The 20,000-nt window shown below is 42.8% G+C and overlaps 2 protein-coding genes across 8 annotated transcripts in view; one reads left to right on the top strand and one right to left on the bottom strand.

Annotated features, from left to right (window-relative positions):
* The window catches only part of zmynd11 (zinc finger, MYND-type containing 11), a 16,663-nt gene extending 5,046 nt beyond the window's left edge, over positions 1–11,617 (top strand). For 3 of the 7 annotated variants that reach the window (XM_046833619.1, XM_046833620.1, XM_046833617.1), the window contains 14 exons: positions 1–23; positions 640–663; positions 6,730–6,891; positions 7,058–7,135; positions 7,247–7,339; positions 7,547–7,634; positions 7,716–7,771; positions 7,854–7,931; positions 8,003–8,121; positions 8,290–8,494; positions 10,099–10,167; positions 10,263–10,553; positions 10,714–10,899; positions 11,214–11,617. The exon at positions 1–23 is cut by the window's left edge and continues 137 nt beyond it. In XM_046833619.1, the coding sequence (XP_046689575.1) occupies positions 1–23; positions 640–663; positions 6,730–6,891; positions 7,058–7,135; positions 7,247–7,339; positions 7,547–7,634; positions 7,716–7,771; positions 7,854–7,931; positions 8,003–8,121; positions 8,290–8,494; positions 10,099–10,167; positions 10,263–10,553; positions 10,714–10,899; positions 11,214–11,336 (1,595 nt within the window). In that variant the 3' untranslated portion in view covers positions 11,337–11,617. Of the gene's footprint in view, positions 24–638; positions 664–6,599; positions 6,892–7,057; positions 7,136–7,246; positions 7,340–7,546; positions 7,635–7,715; positions 7,772–7,853; positions 7,932–8,002; positions 8,122–8,289; positions 8,495–10,098; positions 10,168–10,262; positions 10,554–10,713; positions 10,900–11,213 lie in introns of those variants that run through there. The other 4 variants (XM_046833621.1, XM_046833623.1, XM_046833622.1 and 1 more) reach the window with 4 other exon arrangements.
* Positions 11,618–12,764: 1,147 nt separating this feature from the next.
* The window catches only part of dip2ca (disco-interacting protein 2 homolog Ca), a 60,531-nt gene continuing 53,295 nt past the window's right edge, over positions 12,765–20,000 (bottom strand). The window contains exons 29-39 of the mRNA XM_046833625.1: positions 19,932–20,000; positions 19,347–19,477; positions 19,061–19,229; positions 17,879–18,049; positions 17,072–17,098; positions 16,080–16,141; positions 15,836–15,893; positions 15,683–15,757; positions 15,393–15,567; positions 15,130–15,253; positions 12,765–14,853 (exon numbers count right to left, since the gene is read on the bottom strand). The exon at positions 19,932–20,000 is cut by the window's right edge and continues 41 nt beyond it. Coding sequence (XP_046689581.1) covers positions 14,601–14,853; positions 15,130–15,253; positions 15,393–15,567; positions 15,683–15,757; positions 15,836–15,893; positions 16,080–16,141; positions 17,072–17,098; positions 17,879–18,049; positions 19,061–19,229; positions 19,347–19,477; positions 19,932–20,000 — 1,314 coding nt within the window. The 3' untranslated portion in view covers positions 12,765–14,600. The remainder of the gene's footprint in view (positions 14,854–15,129; positions 15,254–15,392; positions 15,568–15,682; positions 15,758–15,835; positions 15,894–16,079; positions 16,142–17,071; positions 17,099–17,878; positions 18,050–19,060; positions 19,230–19,346; positions 19,478–19,931) is intronic.

The raw sequence follows: 20,000 nt of genomic DNA on the forward strand, positions 1-20,000 counted from the left end.
ACTGGCTACCTGGAGACGAAATGGTGAGATACACTAGCAACTCACCTGCACTGTACTACAGCACATCTGCACAGTTATATAGTACAGCATGTTTATACTGCAGAACATCTGCACTGTACTTCAGCACATCTGCACAGTTATATGGTACAACATGTTTATACTGCAGAACATCTGCACTGTACTTCAGCACATCTGCAGTAGAAATTTAGACACATGATCATTGGACATTTAACAGCAATCTTGGTAGTTTTTTCTTTTCTTTTCAATTTCTTATGTTAAGATATCTTATAGTTTCATATTTACATGCTGTACTTTTATCCTCATCTCCAGCCTCTCTGAGTTCAAAGACAGTAAAGTGTAACGGTGAGATTCCTCCAGAGTGAGAGACAGAATTTACAGCATCTTCAGTCTGACTGCTAAAATAACCATCTGTTTATCTTAATTTTTTATATTTTAAACTGGATTTACACAGTCAGTCATCATCAGGCTCTGTGAGTGTGTGTGTGTGTGTGTGTGTGTGAGAGAGAGAGAGAGAGAGAGAGAGAGAGAGAGAGAGAAAGAGAGAGGGGACCCAGAAGTTACATTTATCTGGCTATTTAGGATTTTAAACAATGTTTTCTGGATCACTTGCAATCACAGGAGCAGGAGTCTGAGGGGGAAAAGGTAGGACCTCGTTTATTTCCATCTTCTACTCTACTAACTTTATCTTTCCTGTAGTAGCTTGTGTCCCTTGACCACAGGACCAGCTTCCACCTCAATTCAGTTGTTTAAAACAAATCAAAATTAATATTAATATTACTACTAATAATAATAATAATAATAATAATAATAATAATACTTATATAGTAGAATGTTTACATTAGTATTATTTGTTTTGTAGCACTAAAAGTTGGCATGAGAAATTAAAAGGAAAATAAAATGTCCTGATTATTTCACAGCTTTATTGAGTAGGAAAGCTGTCCCATGTCAGTCAGGTGTGTGTGTGTGTGTGTGTGTGTGTGTGTGTGTGTGTGTGTGTGTGTGTGTGTGTGTGTGTGTCAGTGAATGTTTAAAACTCATTCTCTCTCTTCTTACTCTTTGCCCTAAAAGCATTTTCACAGTCACACACACATTTGTTTTGTTAACACATCTTTTTCTAACACACCCACTCTACTTGAAGAGTACTGAACAGATCCTGGAGCATGAACACCGGTGTTGAGTTCAGCCTCCTCTCACCAGATTTCTCTTCATCATAAACATCCAGTTCAGCACACAAAGATGTTCTTGCTGCAAACTGTGTGTGTGTGTGTGTGTGTGTGTGTGTGTGTGTGTGTGTGTGTGTGTGTGTGTGTGTGTGTGTCTGTTGGGGGGGTGTTTGTATGAGAGAGACAGAATTTGAGATTTTATTTGGTTTCATTTACAGTGAATCCGGAAAATATTCACAGCACGTCACTTTTCCCACATTTTATGTTACAGCCTTATTCGAAAATATATTAATAAATTTGTAAATGAAATCTCTAAAATCTTATTTATTACAAATAAAAATAACAAAAACATGTACATTAGTTTTTACAGCCTTTTCTCTGTTAAAGCTCCTTTCCTTTCATCCATTCTTCTTTGCAGAACCTCTCAACCTCCTTTAGTTTGGATAAAGCATGTCGTTGCACAGCCTTTTTCAGATCTCTCTATTCAATCGGGTTCAAGTCTGTCACACAAGGACATTCACAGAGTCCTGTAGCCACTGATTTGTTATCTTGGCTGTGTGTTGAGGGTCCTGTCCTGTTGGAAGATGAACCGTCGCCCTAGTCTGAGGTCCAGAGAGCCATGGAGCAGGTTTTCTTGAAGGATGTCTCTGTACATTGCTACATTAATCTTTCCCTCGATCCTGACTAGTCTCCCAGTTCCTGCCACTGAAAAACATGATGATGCCACCATAATGCTTCACTGTAGCGATGGAATTGTCTAGGTGATGAGCAATGCCTGGTTTCTTCCAGACATTACGCCTGGCATTCAGGCCAAAGAGTTTTTGTTTCTCGTGGTATGAGAGTACTTATGTGCCACGTAGGGAAACTCCAGGTGGGCTGTCATGTGTCTTTTACTGAGGAGTGGCTTCCATCTGGCCACTCTACCATACAGGCCTGATTGGTGGAATGCTGCAGAGATGGTTGTTGTTCTGGAAGGTTCTCCTTTCTCCACAGAGAAACGCTGGAGCTTCAGAGTGACCATTGGGTTCTTGGTCACCTCCATGACTAAGGAACTCTTTCTTGATCGCTCAGTTTGGCCGGGCGACCTGCTCTAGGATGAGTCCTGGTAGTTCCAAACTTCTTCCATTTACGGATGATTGCAGCCACTGTGCTCATTGGGACCTTCAATGCTGCAGAAATGTTTCTGTCCACTTCCGCAGATCTGTGCCTCGATACAATCCTGTCTCTGAGGTCTACAGACAATTCCTTGGATTTCATGGCTTGGTTTGTGCTCTGATATGCACTGTAACTGTGGGACCTTCTATAGACAGGTGTGTGTCTTTCCATATTATCTTCAATCAACTGAATCTGAACTGAAAGTTGTAGAAACATCTCAAGGATGGTCAGAGGAAACAGGATGCACATGAGCTCAATTTTGAGTGTCATGGCAAAGGCTGTAAATACTTATGTACTGTACATGTGATTTTGTTTTCAATTTTTTTTTTTCTTCTAATAAATTCAAACAAACTTCTTTCATGTTGTCATTATGGGGTTTTGTTTGTAGAATTTTGAGGAAAATAATGAATGTAATCTATTTTCAAATAAAGCTTTAACATAACAGAATGTGGAAAATCTGAAGCTCTGTGTTCTTTTTCTAACTTCGCTCTGTGTTTCACTATGGGAATCACTTTGGGCGTGAACAACTACGGGAGCTCCTATGACAACACGTCTGTCTTGACAGACAGGTCGACCTGAGATCAGGCTCCACCCCACCTTTATTACTCAGGTTGACCCCTTACAATATCATTCACGCTTTTTTCCCATGAGGGACTACATCAAGCTCTCTCAGCACATCCAGTTCCCGGCTGGTTTTTGCTAAACCGTCATTGGATTCCGAACGCGAGACCAGTCATACAGGATCATGCTGAGCGACATCGCGAAACTCTGTATAGTGTTCGCGTCGAGGCGCGCTATTCCTTTTTCCGACCTGCCGGGTATTACATTACACAGTAGGGACTTGGTAGCATCAAGCTAACTAAAGGCTTCACAAACCAAGGGGAAGCCTTCGAAGGGCTAACTATCCTGCGAATATCGATAGACTAACGTTTTGTGATGAGTCTCGATTTTCTCTATACTCAGCCATGTCAACGGTCATCCCCCGCCAAGGGGAATGAGTCGAAGATCAGGGAGGTAGCATCCCGCCCGTGTCCGGGATCGTCATGTGGAGCAACCATCTTAGGCAGGGACCCTCACCTGATGTGCATTGCGTGCATGGGCTCGAAGCACGCTCAAAAGTCGCTGGAGACCGAATCGCCGGTCATGCCACCTCTGTTCGATAACGACCGTGCAACGAGGACGCAGAGGGCGATGCTCACTCTGACCTCTTCGACTTGGATATGGAGGATGAGGACGACAGTGGTCCCTTCCCGGCCTAACAGTCGAGACCCCAGAGCACGGGCAACTCGGCCACTCAGGCGGACGGTAACCTGCACGTGGCATGAAAGCAAACCACGGCTAAGCTAGGCCTAGTTTGGCCCGCGGCCCAGGATGCCGAGGGAGCTGAAAGGGACCTTTATGACGTGAAAAGCCTGCCGCCTGCTCAACCCGCAGCTAGACAACTCCTGCCTGCCATGCTGGCTTGCATGAAGGAGATGTCTCGCCATTGGTCTAGCCCCTTCAAAAACAAGCTTCCCACGAAAGGGTGCTCTAAGCTGGAGATTTAAGGGATGGGAGAGCTGGGGTTGGCCGGACCCCCAGCGGTAGAGTCTTTGGTGGCCTACCACCTCAATCAGAATTGGGGCTCTATTTCTGCCTCCTCTCAAATTTCGCTGCCAGGCAAAAGGGAAAGAGTGACGGTGTCCATCCATCAGAGGCTGTACAAATACGCGGCGCAGTCAGTGTGCTCGCCGAATGCTGTGACTTTACTGTCCAGTAGCTCGACACGGGAGTATCTAACCCGGCACTTTGGGATGAGATTTGTGTGGTGAATGACCTAATTCTGCGCTCTTCACGAGGCGTGGTTCAGAACCGCGGCCGCGTGATAGGCTTGGCTGTGTCCGGTAAGAGAGCGTTATGGCTGAACCTGTCATGAATGTTGCCTACGACCCCGCTAAAGGTCTGTTTGGTCCAGCTCTTGAGAAATGGAGAGAAACCAGCACTCTCAGGAAACAGGAGGACGAAGCTTTCAACCTCTGTTTCCCTCGCAAGCTGACACAGAAACTGCCCTCTCAGCCAACGCGACTGGGATTTGCTGCAGTCGCAGCTGCGAGAGTGAGACCGGCTCTTAGCGGGTAGCTGGCTGGCCAGCATTCGAGATCGGACGGCTCGGGACCATGGGGGAAGCATTCGTTGCGGCCATGGCGGCTAGAAACCGTCTGCCCCACCCCGAGGAGCAAAAGAAGCAGCATGCAACCTGATACACGAATGTTCCCCCTATCCTCCTTTCTCTGCCTGCAAAGAGAAGGATAAGGGAACACAGCCCGGTTATGAGTTCCATAAGGGCTTTCTCCTTAAGTTCTCCTCGGGTTCGAGGAATGAGGAAAACTGTTCAGTGTCACTAAGCACTCACAAAACATGTTCAGACGCACGCCAGTTTAGACGTCTGCGCAATAAAGATTGCAGCATCGCATCCAAGCCGCGGGCTGAGGGCGATGTGCAAGCCGAGTTAAAAAAAAACACAATAAATGTGGCACTTTCACATCCAGGCTGACAGCCGAGGGTGATAGTGTGCAAAAATACCAAGAAAGTATCAAGTCAGGGTCAGGGAACTGGGCTTGTCACTGGTTCTGATAGCTCCAAGCTGGGCATCCAGACACTGGGTTGCTGGGATAGTTCAGCTCAGCTGCTGTCAGTTCAGCTCAGCTGTGGCCACTCCCTCCACAGAGGGACCTCCTGTCCCGGGCGGGGGGATTTATCATCCACACCCAGAAAGGATAGCTCTCTGGGCCTGACCCGTAAAATGTTGGAACTTGAGTGTGGCAGGTTTACCCCCACCGGTTATACACACTATTGAGTGTGCCAGAGCCTCATCTACTCGCACACTTTATAACAATAAATGGTGAGTCTTTGAAGAGTGGTTTGACCATAGTCACATTGACTCTTTCCAGTGTTCTGTGGGAGACATATTATGTTTTCTGCTGGATAAAGGGAAAGCTTTTTCTACTTTGAAAGTATGTCTGGCAGCTATTTCTGCGTGTCATGTCAGCTTTTAATAAGTCGTTTTATGAAAGGAGCATGCCATAAGAGGCCAGTGTCTAGGCAGATGGTGCCTCAGTGGGATCTGTCTATGGCCTTGGAGCCTTTGGATGGCATAGAGATGACATTTTCTTAAGACAGGGCTGCTTGTAGCTCTGGTGACAGCTAAGCGTGTAATCGAGCTGCAAGCCCTGTCTGTCAGTCCATCCTGTTTGCCCCAGGGCTCACGAAAGTTTCCTTTTGTCCTAACCAGGTGTTTGTACTTATAGTAATGGATTCTTCTTATAGATGTCCCATTGCAGTACTTTCGGCTTTTCACCCTCCTCCATTCTCTTCTCGGGAGGAGGAGAGGTTGAATTCCTTATGCCCAGTGCGGGCTCTCCATGCGTATGTCAACAGAACAGCAAGCTTCAGGAAGAATGACCAGCTGTTTGTGTCTTGGGCTGCTCCTTACAAGGGGAAGCCGTTGTAAAGACAGCGGCTGTCCCACTGGATTGTTGAGGCTATATCTCTAGCATATGAATGCCGAGGTTCTCAGGCACCTGAGGGTCTGAGGTCCCACTGTACTAGGGGGATGGCAACATAATGGACCCTAATTAAGGTAGTTTCTGTTCAGGAAATTTGTGCGGCAGCCGGTTGCAGGTTTATATGTATTATATGTAGGCTGAATGTGTCTGTCATCCTTAGCACATGCAGTGCTAGGAGCCAGACAGCCAGAGCCCATGTCATTGGGTATAGCGGGATCACGTGCAATCCGGGAGTGGTCTAGATCTCCCATAGTGAAACACAGAGAGAAGTTAGAAAAAGAACGATGGGTTACTTAATGTAATCGCGGGTTCTTTGAAAAGAGTGAGATGATTCACCAGCACTTTCCTTCTTGCACAGGAATGGGAAGAAATCTCGCTACAATGATATTGTAAGGGGTAGACCTGAGTAATAACGGTGGAGCGGAGCCTGATCTCAGGTCGACCAGTCTGTCAAGACAGACGTGGTGTCATAGGAGCTTCTGTAGTTGGTCACGCCCAAAGCGATTCCCTATCTATTAGTCATACACACTCCAGAACATTACTGTGTGTGTGTGTGTGTGTGTGTGTGTGTGTGTGTGTGTGTGTGTGTGTGTGTGTGTGTGTGAGAGAGAGAGAATGAGTGTGTGTGTGTGCGCGCACGTGCTGTGGTTAATAAACAGGCAGCTCAGTGTGTGTGACGTGGTGAATTGTGATGCAGCTCATCTTCTTCTTCCAGCTCTCAGATCAGTGTGCTGTAATCGAGTCTGCACCGAGCCACAGGCCACATTACAGGCGAGGGGGCGTGGCCAGGGCGGAGGGTTCACGCCCATCACTGTGCTGTGTGTATGTGTGTGTGTGTGTTGCAGGACTGGGAGGCAGAGAGTCACGACTGGTACTGTTTTGAGTGTCATCTTCCAGGAGACGTATTGGAGTGCGACAGCTGCTTCCGAGTCTATCACCTCCGCTGTCTCACTGACGAGCTTCGGCCCAGAGACACCACCTCTCACTGGCAGTGCACTGTCTGCAGGGTATACCCACACACACACACGCACATGCGTACACATACATGCACACATACACACACGCACACATACCTATACACACATACATGCACACACGCACACATACACATTTTCTTTTTTTTTTTTTTTAAATGACAAAAAGTCAGTGTTTTTGTAATTGTGCTTTTCACAGGGCAGTAAAAGAAGAAACTTTACTAAACAGGAAATGGTCATATATCTGAGGTTCATACTTGCACGTATGAAAGAACGGGTATGTTTATACTTCTGTATCTGTAAAATCATTTCTCCTCCTTTTCTTAGGTTTTATACATTATCCAGTGTGCAGCTCTCACTCACTCACTGCTGCATTTCTGTCATTTAGGCCATTGACCTGCACAAGAGAGGCAAAGAGACCAAGCAGGCCATGTACCGGAGGCTGATCCACACGGCCCTGGATGTAGATAACATTCAGGAGGTGAGTCATGAGGCAGTGCTCAGATTCAGAAAAGTGCTCGTACAAAATCTGGATAAAATGTATTAAATATAATTTGTCAAAGACTGCACTAATTCACATCTAGGTTGGTCTGTGTAGAAGATATTTACAGCTATCTTGAAACATTTAGAAATCAGAAGATATTGAGAGCTTATAAATCTTGTGTTCTCCTTCTCATTTTACCTGCAGAACATTTCTGAGGGCAAGTACAAGAACTTTGAGGAGTTTAAAGCAGATGCTCAGTTGATTGTCCACAACACTGCGATTCTGCACGGAGGTCAGATTGATGAAGCTGGAAGTCGTGATGTATGTAATGATATATTTGTTGATCTCTGACTCATGCTTTTTTCCTCTGCAGCACGCAATGAGCAAACTGAAATTGCCAGACTTCTCTACAATGACACGTGCCATGAGGTCAGAGCTGACAATGACTCAGTAAAGTAACTATAAAGTTTTTGAGTGAGAATGTTGAACTTCAAACCTTTTTTCCCCCCAGTTGAATGAGTTGATGTTGTGCAGAAACTGTTTCCATCTATCCAACGCTCGGCCTGAAAACTGGTTCTGTTATCCCTGTGTAAGTACTGCTCATATCTACTGTCCAAACTTACTGTTACATGGTCCTAACCTGTGTTTGTGTGTGTTCAGGTTCCAAGTCATGAGCTGGTGTGGGCTAGAATGAAGGGTTTTGGTTACTGGCCTGCAAAAGTCATGCAGCGAGAAGGGAACCAGGTTGATGTTCGCTTTTTTGGTCACCAACACCAGAGGTGAGAATTAAACACAGAAAAATGTGAACAGCAGAACAAATCAGAAAATTGACAGCTTCACAGCAACGGCTGAAACTATAGGGATTTAAACTGTGACTTGTATGTGGTGATGACTAATTTAGCGTGTGTGTGTGTGTGTGTGTGTGTGTGTGTATGTGTTCTCTTCAGAGCTTGGATCCCTTCAGACAACATTCAGGAGATTTCGGTAAACGTGCAACAGCTGCAGGTGAAGCGCAGTAGTGGCTGGAAAAAGGCGTGTGAGGAACTGGAGCTCCATCAGCGCTTCCTCCGTGAGGGACGAACATGGAAGGGACGCACTGACGAGCGACAGGACGAGGCAGAGTCCAGCATCTCCTCCACCAGCAACGAGCAGGCAAATGCAGAACACAGACTACTGCTGTGACCACACACACACACACACTCACTCACTCACTCACTCACGTACACACATACACATACACATTCACACACTCACATATTCTCATACACACACACAAACATACACACACTCTCTCACACACACTCACATATTCTCACACACACACACACACTCATACACACATTCCTACACGCACTCACATACACACACTCACACACAAACACTCACAAACACACACACACACACACTGCACACAAACACACACACACACACACACACACACTCACTCACTCACTCACTCACTTACTCACATACACATACACATTCACATTCACACACTCACATATTCTCATACACACACACATACACACACTCTCTCACACACTCACATATTCTCACACACACTTACACACACTCATACACACAGACATACACACACTCTCACACATTCCTACGCACTCACATACACACACTCACACACAAACACTCACAAACACACACACACACACACACACACATACACACTCGCACACAAACACACACACACACACACACACACACTCTCACTCACTCACTCACTCACTCACTCACTCACATACACATACACATACACATTCACATTCACACACTCACATATTCTCATACACACACACACAAACATACACACACTCTCTCACACACACTCACATATTCTCACACACACTCACACACACTCATACACACAGACATACACACTCACACACATTCCTACACGACTCACATACACACACTCACACACAAACACTCACAAACACACACACACATACACACTGCACACAAACACACACACACACACACACACACTCACTCACTCACTCACTCACTCACTCACTCACATACACATTCACATTCACACACACATATTCTCATACACACACACAAACATACACACTCTCTCACACAGACTCACATATTCTCACACACACTCACACACACTCATACACACAGACATACACACACTCACACACATTCCTACACTCACACACAAACACTCACAAACACACACACACACACACACACACACACACACACACACACACACATATACACAGTCGCACACAACACACACACACACACACACACACTCACTCACTCACTCACTCACTCACTCACTCACATACACATTCACATTCACACACACACATATTCTCATACACACACACAAACATACACACACTCTCTCACACAGACTCACATATTCTCACACACACTCACACACACTCATACACACAGACATACACACACTCACACATTCCTACACTCACACACAAACACTCACAAACACACACACACACACACACACACACACACACACACACACACACATATACACAGTCGCACACAAACACACACACACACACACACACACACTCATACATACTCATACACACTCACAAACACTCTCACACGACCAATCACTCACACAAACACACTCACACAAACACACTCGCACACTCACACAAACACACGCGCACACACACAGAAACACACACAGTCATGCACAGTACCCAGTGTTTTTCCTCTCAGTTATCAATGCTTTTTTATCTGTTCTGTTTTAGTCAAAGAGTAATCTGGAGCCAAAAGCAAAAAAGAGTCGCCGTTCACAACCACCAGAACCCAAAGAGGAGGTATGTTTCCATTCACTAGGAGTTTATTTGTTGTGTGTGTGTGTGTGTGTGTGTGTATGAACCTAACTCCTCTTTTCATTATTCTTGTGTTTTAGCAGGAGCCTGAGCCTGAAGTGGAGGCAGTGAGTTCAAGTCAGGAGATTCCCACCGCGGCTCCTCACCAGCCTGAGCGTATGTCCGTCTCAACACAAACCAAAAAGTCTTCATCATCATCCTCGTCTCCTGTTCCCCGCATGCTGCATCGTGCCACACAGACACTTAATGAGGGCAGCTGTCAAAACATGTGCCATGACAAGTACACCAAGATCTTCAGTGAAGTCAAGGAGATGATGAAGGCAGAAAACAAACGTGAGACAGAGCGAGTGCTGAAGGAGGCACTGGACAAGGTGAAATTCAGCACTTATTCACCACAGGATACTTTAGAATAAGTGTAATGAAATAGATGTGAGCAGGAAAGTGTTGCTGATGATGCTGCACAATAAGATTCATGTAGGTATGGGTTCTGGTGGTGGTTCTGCAGTTTGTAGTAATTGTGTGTCTGTGCAGCTGAGGGTGGAGATGGAGGAGGAGAAGAGGCAGGCGGTGAGTAAAGCGGTGGCGAGCACGCAGGTGGAGATGGAGCGCAAATGTAAGCAGGTAAAGGAGAAATGTAAAGAGGAGCTGGTGGAGGAGATGAAGAAGATGGTAAATCAACACAAGCAGCTTGTCTCTCAGACCAAGAAGAAGCAGTGGGTCAGTCCAACAACAAACTTTACACTTCATGGTCTTTCAGGCATGATGAGCTCACACACACACTCAAAAACACAATTACACACACACACTTACTCAAACTTACACACACACACACACACACACCCTTACACTCTTATTTCCTGCTAAAAGGCATCATATAAAGAAATATTAGATGTTAAAAAAACATAAGAATGTGCTGTAATTCATCCTTTAGCTGATTTGTATACAAATGATTTCACAATAATGCTGAAAGTCTTTATGAGCCTCACTAATGTCATGCTGTGTGTGCGTGTGTGTGTGTGTACGTACAACAGTGCTATAACTGTGAGGAGGAAGCGATGTACCACTGCTGCTGGAACACGTCGTACTGTTCCATCAAGTGCCAGCAGGAACACTGGCACGCCGATCACAAACGCACCTGTCGCAGGAAGAGATGAGCAGCAGCCAATCACAACAGACCATTTTAGCTCCACCCACCTACGTCACGCCCGATGGATGATTTCCATCACCCCACGTTTTAAACACTTTCCTCAAAATAGACATTTTTCCTCAGTAAAGCTGAGGCACAACATGGCGAGGAACCGATTTTACCTTTTATTTGATTTTATTTTATTTTATGTAAATCTTTCATTTGCTGTAAAATGAAAAGAGCCTTGCTTGCCTACAAACTAACTAAAATGTGAAGTAATAACCTTTTTAAACATGTGGTTCTGAATCACTTTCTGTGTAGATATTTGACTTTTTTATTCACTCCTTTTTTGATGGATGTCGGTGTTCTATTGAGTTTCTTCGGGATTTTATTGGTTGTGAAGCGTTGTGTTTTGGGAACAGGGTTAAAGATGGCAAAAAATACAATCTTCCATTGATGAATATGCACATTTTACATTTTATTTTAGAAAAATAACCTTTAATGAGACCAGATTATTTATGTGCTCTAAAGCATGAATCTCCACAGTTCACAAATTCTTGTGTGAAACACATCATGATCTTCATGTTTTCATGTTTCACACGTCTCTGCATTCTGGTGCGCCTGCGTGAGTTACAGATGGAAATGAAATAAATTCCACGTTTTCCTATGAGTTTGATTGAGAAGTTTCTGCGCTGTACAGAAATCAGCATAAATTCTACATTCAACAGTGCACTCCGATTCCGTTGTGTTTGAGAAAAGGTTATTTTAATGCTGAGTTTCAGAAGCTGATGGGGTTTTAGCTGAATGATGAAGGAAACCTGAGATCAGTTTTCACCAGCTTTATTTTTAACTCATGTTTAATGCATTTAAGAATCTTCTGCTCATCTCTGTTGCACTACGTGTATATAAACATCTGACGCTAAACGTGATTCTAAGATTTGCACGTCAGAAGCGTTATGTACATTTCATGAATGCATTAACTGTATTTGATTTTGTCAAAAACTTAAAGAATTATTTGTAATTCTGAGAAAATCTCATTCCAGTGCGCATGAAATCTTGCTTGTGTTTATTCTCTGCTTCTCATTTCTCTCACTGCTGGATTTCTGCAGTGAATTGAACAATTTTCTCTTTTTTTTTTTTTTTTTAATGAAACGACTTTGTTTTGTATTTGCGGATTATTTTGTATTGCAGGCAAAAAACAACGAGTTCCGAAAGTGTGACCGAGTCCGAGCCTGGTGTTTCCTTTCAGATATGCGTTTGGAGTCATGTGGTGTAAAAGTCCTGCCACTTTGTGGGTGTGTCTGTATAAAATGGCTCTGCCCCACCCTGCATTACACTCTGTAACAGTAATTCTGTATGATAACCAATAAACATATCAAACCTTTAATTGTGTATTTGACAATGTTTCTGTAGCTCAGGGGGTGTAGTTACTTGTGATCAAACTAAACAACCACACTTTTACCAATTAAAGCACTTTATTGCACCATAATCTTGTGAAGTTTGGCCAAAGCAGGCGTCTATAAAAGTGTCATTTAATACTTTTATTTATGTGTACAAAACAATTCGAATCACACCTGCACCATACAAAAATCTTTTTTTGTCTTTTTGTGTTTTTTTTTTTAGGTAAACAACAATATGTACACACACCATGCAGACTCGCTCACGTCAACCCACGTTTCAACAAAGGAGGAACGTTAATGTGACAGGAGGAACCGTAATGTGCACATTTACTTTTTTTCACTTTCTGAAATGTCCATATTTTAGTTTTACAACGTGAACAAACTGTAAGACTTCATTCCTTCATAAAAAAAGATTAAACTTTCACTCAGTGATGAAGTGTAAACGTTTCCCACACAGTACAAATTATAATTATGCTTATTAAAAAATAAAGGAACGATAATGTGATTAGAGACAAAAAGATATAAATGTATTTATCAGCGGTTGTGAAAAGACTCATAAGCTTTAAAAGTTCCACACTGAGGCTGAAGTTTCAGTATATTCCTGGTATTTTGTTTCTCATATTTCAGTTATTATTCTCTTCACAGTTCCTCGTCTGAGTCGATGCATGAATCTGAAATCACACAGAGCAGCCAGTCCTCAGGCTTGTGTGAGTGTGTGTGTGTGTGTGTGTGTGTGTGTGTGTGAAGAACTCAACATGGCCCTAAAACTCTTCTGTACAAATCTGTTAATAAATAAATAAATGAAGTTACAATTTTTTTTTTTTTTTTAAATGCAACTTAAACACAAACAAGGCAATGAAACACAATCAGAACACGAGGTTATGCTGCAGTGTTTGCTGAATGTGTGTGTGTGTGTGTGTGTGTGTGTGTGTGTGTGTGTGTGTGTAAAAGAACTTAAAACTTCTGTCTACAACAGATGCCATGCAAATGAGAAGTACTGCATCAAAATCATTGGTGTTTCTTAGATGGTATTTTAATAAATATTTTATATTTATTTATAGATCTATATATATTATTTATATTTGTACATTTTCTTGATGTTACTCAAGATTATACAAAGCTTTATTTATATTAGCAATGTTAATGAGAAAAACATTTTCCCATGTCTTCTCGCTTTTAAAATGAACAAAATAAATACGAACTATTTACTGTACATTAATTACACAGTTAATTTGGCTTTTTACACCCAAATTAAACAACTGAATCTCTGCTGTGGGACATTTACAAAGTTAAGCTGTAGAACTAAAACTGTTGGAGGAAAAGCTGCACATACATACAAAGACTGGTGTTGTACCTCTTCTTAACTTTGTGTGTTTGTGCACGTGTGTGTGTTGTGTGTATGCGTGTGTTGTGTGTGTGTGTGTGGGTGTGTGTGTGTGTGTGTATGCATGCATGTGTGTTGTGCGTGTGTTTGCATGTGTGTTGTGTGTATGCATGCGTGTGTGTGTGTGTGGGTGGGTGTGATGTGTGTGTGGGTGGGTGTGTGTGTGGGTGTGTGGGTGTGTCTAAATACATATTCCAAACTCACAGTCAACATAAAATCTCCATTCTCATAAAAGGTAAAAATGTCGTGACTCAGTTTGGACCAAAAAAAAAACAAAGCGAATTTCCAGCCGAGCAAAAGCACCTCCAGATCTCCTCCACTCCGAACCAATCATCTGTCCTGCATCCATCCTGTACCTGTCCTCCACTTTTCTCCATTTTGCTGCATCTCCTTTAGGGCTCCTGTGTCTCTCATTGATCTTCATTGTCAATTTAATGTCATTATTTATTTTGTGCTGAAGCTCCGCCCACTTAGTAGCAGACACACAGCAATACACTCGGACACACAGCTACATGTTGTAGGCCACATAAATGGGGTCAAGCTGATCGGCCAGGAAGCCATCACGCAGGTGCATCCTCTGTTTTTCTCCACGAGAGTTGATGGGAATGACGCCGATGTCCACCACCACGACCACGCCTACAATCAGGTAATGTTCCTCCAACACCGCATTCGTCACCAATGGCACCAAATCTAACGCCTCCTGCTCTGAGCCCTCCAACTCCACCACCACCACTAACAAGTTAGTCCATGGGAACACAGCACTGCAACATACGCGCACACACACACACACACACACACACACACACGACTAACATGTAAAGCATAATAAGTACATTTCTGAATGTTTAATAATCAGCAACTTGTTTAATTCACCCACAATCATCTGGATGTTTTTTAAATGATGAGAAAAACCTGGTTGTGTGTGTGTGTGTGTGTGTGTGTGTGTGTGTGTGTGTGTGTGTGTGTGTGTGTGTGTGTGTTATATGACACAGCTCAGTGTTAAACCGTGTGATATAAGTGTGTTTGTGTGGTTGTACCATTCCATAATGCTTTTGTGAGCGCGGATGACGGAGGTTTCGATGTCGATGGGATGATACCTCATCCCTCTGAGCTCCATCGCCTCATCCAAAGCTCCAACCACATACAGGGCATCGTGTCTCTCTGTAAACACAAAACACATTCACTACATACCTTACAATTACACACACCATACAGCACCATACTCTGTGTGTGTGTGTGTGTGTGTGTGTGTGTGTGTGTGTGTGTGTGTGTGTGTGTGTGTGTTTTTTTGAAAGGTGACCTCCACTGGCGTCAGTGAGCTCAGTGCGTCTCAGGAACCCCAGGTATCCAGTTCTTGCCCACACGGTCTGCGTGTCTCCAAAGCTCAGGCGTGAGTTGAAGTGGTCAGATTGCAGAGTCTCATCTCCGTACACAGTGAAGTAACCGCTCCCGTTGTGAATGCTGTGCACCCAAATCTGCAGCCGAGAGGAACCATAAAGAACCATAAGGAACCATGCCAGCATTATATACATTCTTGTAAATGTGAATTATATAATGTAGTATAGTAGTAGATATATAATAGTAACAAACCTCTCCAAGATGAGAATCTCCTAATGGACCCTTTGTTTCAGGATTAGCAATTATGATGCGTACTCCAGGTAAAATCTGCAGATTTCAAGTAAAGTGTGTTTCAGTGGTGATGCGTCTACACTGAGATCAAACACACCTGTGTGTAACATTTACCTTTCCAGACTCCATGAGCGGCAGACTGTGTGGAGAACCTCGTTCAACCAGACGCACTCTGAGATAAAAACATTATCCAACTGTTAATGTTTTCACACACACACACACACACACACACTGCATAGACAAAGAAGGAACAATTTATGCAGCTTTTAGCTTTTGACCACACAGAGAGTGAATGTCAATGCCAGTAAAAACACAAACAAACACACACACACACACTCACACACACACACACACACACCTGTCATGTCTGAGTGCTCTCATGTCTACATACACAGTTGTTGGGTCCGGTCCAGAAGTGCCCTAAAAACACACACACACACACACACACACACACACACACACACACACACACACACACACACACACACACACACACACAGAGGAAGTAAGCACTCAAACAGACCTCTTTAATGGTGAGTGACTGCAGTAAGTTAGCAAAAAAAAGCATTAAGCGTTTAATGGAAAAATAAAAAAATACATAAAAATATATACTACTTTGGTTAAAATATGAGCCTGATTAAGGTTATGAAATATTAAATGTAGTGTTCCTTCCTGATTAGAAAAGACACTGTATTTTCTGACAGATGTTTAGCTTCCTTTAGGCTCCACCTCCTGATGATCATCATTTAAACATGTCCTAAGTTATATATGAAAACCCAAAGTGTACACTTGTAGCCAAGCTCAGAACACACATACACACACACGCACACGCACACGCACACGCACACACACACACACACACACACACACACACACACATTTACACACCCACATTCTTACACAACAAACTTTAGCGTGACATATTCCACTTCTTCAATGAGACACTTGCTGCATTGAGGCCTGGTGAAGTTTAGAAGTTGCATTTAGTTTCTTTGGTGTATATTGTAATAAAAAGTTTGTTATTGTCATCACTCCTAATCACCGAATTTAATCCCAATAAAGACTAACATGCTGTTTGTTGACAATATCATTTTAAATTGATAAAATCAATTCAAAAACAAAACAAAGATCATTAGTGATCATTAGTAAATTAGTCCATGAAGTCTGGTCATGCACGAGGAACCGGTTACACACCCAAACTAGGAGACCTGTTTACACCTGGGGTTAGAAAAAGGCACAGTGCAGAGCAGCTGAACTGAACACCATACACCTCACCCAGCAACTCGGCACAGAGGAGCAGAGCACCGCAAAAGGGTGTGGGGTACAACAGGGGCACAACAGGCTCCCTACCTGATCAATCTTTCCAAGTCTGTGAGTCTTTAATGAGCAGGGATGAGAGAGAGAGAGAGAGAGACAGAGAGAGAGAGAGAGAGAGAGAGAGAGAGAGAGAGACAGAGAGAGAGAGAGTGTTTGTGTTTGTATATAAACCACTCACAAGTGGAGCCAGTTAACACTAACTATTCTCTGTCTCCCTCTAGGGGTGAGTCAAGGCTATGGCTTCATGCCTCTGACATCTATTTCTGTCATAATCACTGACCAAAAAACACAACACACACAAAACCTCTCAAAAGAAGTAAACACCAAACTCTGCTGTGGAGAACACCAAACACTGCTGTGGGGAACACCAAACACTGCTGTGGAGAACACCAAACAAACTCTGTTTTGAAAGACATTTGAAGATCTGCTACTGTAATCATAAAAACTTCTAAATACAAGCTTCATGTCCATATAAGGCCTCATTAAAATGTCTATGTGTAGAATGATAACACAGATGGCCATGTTCTTATCACAACCTGAATAGTGAAAATACTATGAAGATGAAGATGAGGATAAAGATGATGATGAAGAGGATGATGATGAGGAGGATGAAGATGATGATCATGTGGGTAAGAGATGTATGTTGTACTTTTTCCATTCTTTTGGATTAGTCAGGGATGTGACATTCCTATCTTTATTTCTCTCTCTCTCTCTCTCTCTCTCTCGATCTTTCTCTCACACACACACAAACACAAACACCCACACACACACACACAGACACAGATTTACAGATAGACACACACACACACACACACACACACACACACACACGTGACAAACCTGCAGGCAGATTGCGAGATTCACTCTGCAGCCGAAGGAGGTGCTGACGGCACGTGGATGAAGACCAAGATCTTTAAACAGTTTTGAGAAAGACTGAGTGAGAGCGATGCGTGGTCTTTCCTCAGCCACCACCACACACGTCCTCACACGGGACAGGTCCAACCCACGGGACTGTTCGCACAGACACACACACACACACACACACACACACACACACACACACACACACACACACACACACACACACACACACATCATGTACGTTAAACATGTACTCCAGCCTGTATAATAATTATATAGAATAAAAAGTCTATATAAATGAAGTCATCATCAGTTCATTCTATCGCTGCAGCTATCAATTATTTTAGTAATTGAGTATTTTACTGATTATTGTAATAATTATTTAAAATTTTTTTATTAAAGAGCAATCCTAAACATAAAGAGAAAATAAGACAGGTAAATTAAAATAAACAAGTGATAATTGAATACAAGGATTTCTGTAAAAACTAAACCCATTTAGTAAATTTAATTGCGATATTACATTAAAATGCAAATACAAATATATAAATAAAAAATCATAAATAATATAAAAATACAATTTAGAAAAATAAAAATTTATGTTTTAGTTTGAAATGATCTGTTGGGAAAATATCTGTTGTTTTCTGTGGCCTGAATCTTATGGAAGCCCGTTTTCCACCACAAAAAATGCATCATTTTTATATATTCCTAATTTTTTTCTCACAATTCTAAAAAGTTTTCGCAATTCTAACTTTATTTCTCGTAAATATCCAACATTTCTGATGCATCCACCGGGGACCATGTTGTGGGCCTGAAGTTTAAAGCTGTTGGTGTATGAACTCCTCTGCTTCATCCGTCTTGTTCCGTCTCCTCCAGAGCTGATTGTTAGACAGAGTTCTCTCCAGGGATCAGAGGCTCATTTTAATACTGTGTGTAATTAAAAGGACTAAATGAAGCATAGAGACAAATAATTTGGTTTGATTTTTTCTAATTAATCGTTTTACTCGAGGAATCCTCTCTCTCTCTCTCTCTCTCTCTCGCTCTCACACACACACACACACACACACACACACACACACACACACACACACACACACACACACACACACACACACACACATATAATTATTGTAGATTAGTTTTGTAGTTCTTTATGTTAATTACCTTCAGAGACTCGGTCTGCAGGCCGAGGCCTTTAGTGCACAGCTCCATCACAGAGTACGAGCAGAACGTGTCTCTGACGCGAAACTGACTGACAGCCAGCAACCAGAGAGCAGGATTCACTTCTAACTCTGATGGTGGAATCAGGATGGACTGGTGCCCTGAGTACACACTACACACACACACACACACACACAATCAATAGATCTTTAATGCTCTCTCTCTCTCTCTCTCTCTCTCTCTCTCTCTCTCTCTCTTCTCTCTCTCTTTCTCTATGTCTCTCTTTGACCTGCAGAGGCACCAGAGGACGAAGCCCAGGCCGCAGTAGGGGTCGAGGCAGATGGCCACTTCACGAGAAGGGTAAAGCTCACACTGAAGCTTGATTGAGCGGCAGAAGGCACTGGTGGCAGAATGAGACATCTGAAGACAAAAGAAAGATAGAGGGATAGAAGTAGGAAGAAAAAAGGAAGCATGAAGAAGACAAATGGACTTTAACACTTCTACAGCTTAACATAAATATGGTTAAAATAGTTATACAGTAAAGTCTAAATGACTTCCCTCTATGAATTACACACAAGAGACAGAAAATAAGAAAAAAACATGAGAATTATAATAAATTAAGTTTATATGTACTAAAATGTTCAATATCCTTATAAATAATGATAATATACTAATAAGAAGAGGGTAAACATTTAAACATGTAATGAAAGCCTTAAATAAACAGGAGGATGATGTAAAATGATATATTAAAGTGAATTAAATACTAAGAAAATTTCATATGAGAAAGAATAAAAGTTTCCACACTCACTCTATAAAACGTGAGATAAAGTGTAGGGGTGTACATACTTTTGCAAAAACAGTAGAGAGGAAGTACCTTTACTCCAGCGAGCATCCCTGTGGTGGACACACTGAAGTCCAGGTAAGCCAGTGTGTCCGGGTTTGA

Source organism: Silurus meridionalis, chromosome 21 (genome assembly GCF_014805685.1).
Source record: "Silurus meridionalis isolate SWU-2019-XX chromosome 21, ASM1480568v1, whole genome shotgun sequence".
Lineage (NCBI taxonomy): Eukaryota > Metazoa > Chordata > Actinopteri > Siluriformes > Siluridae > Silurus > Silurus meridionalis.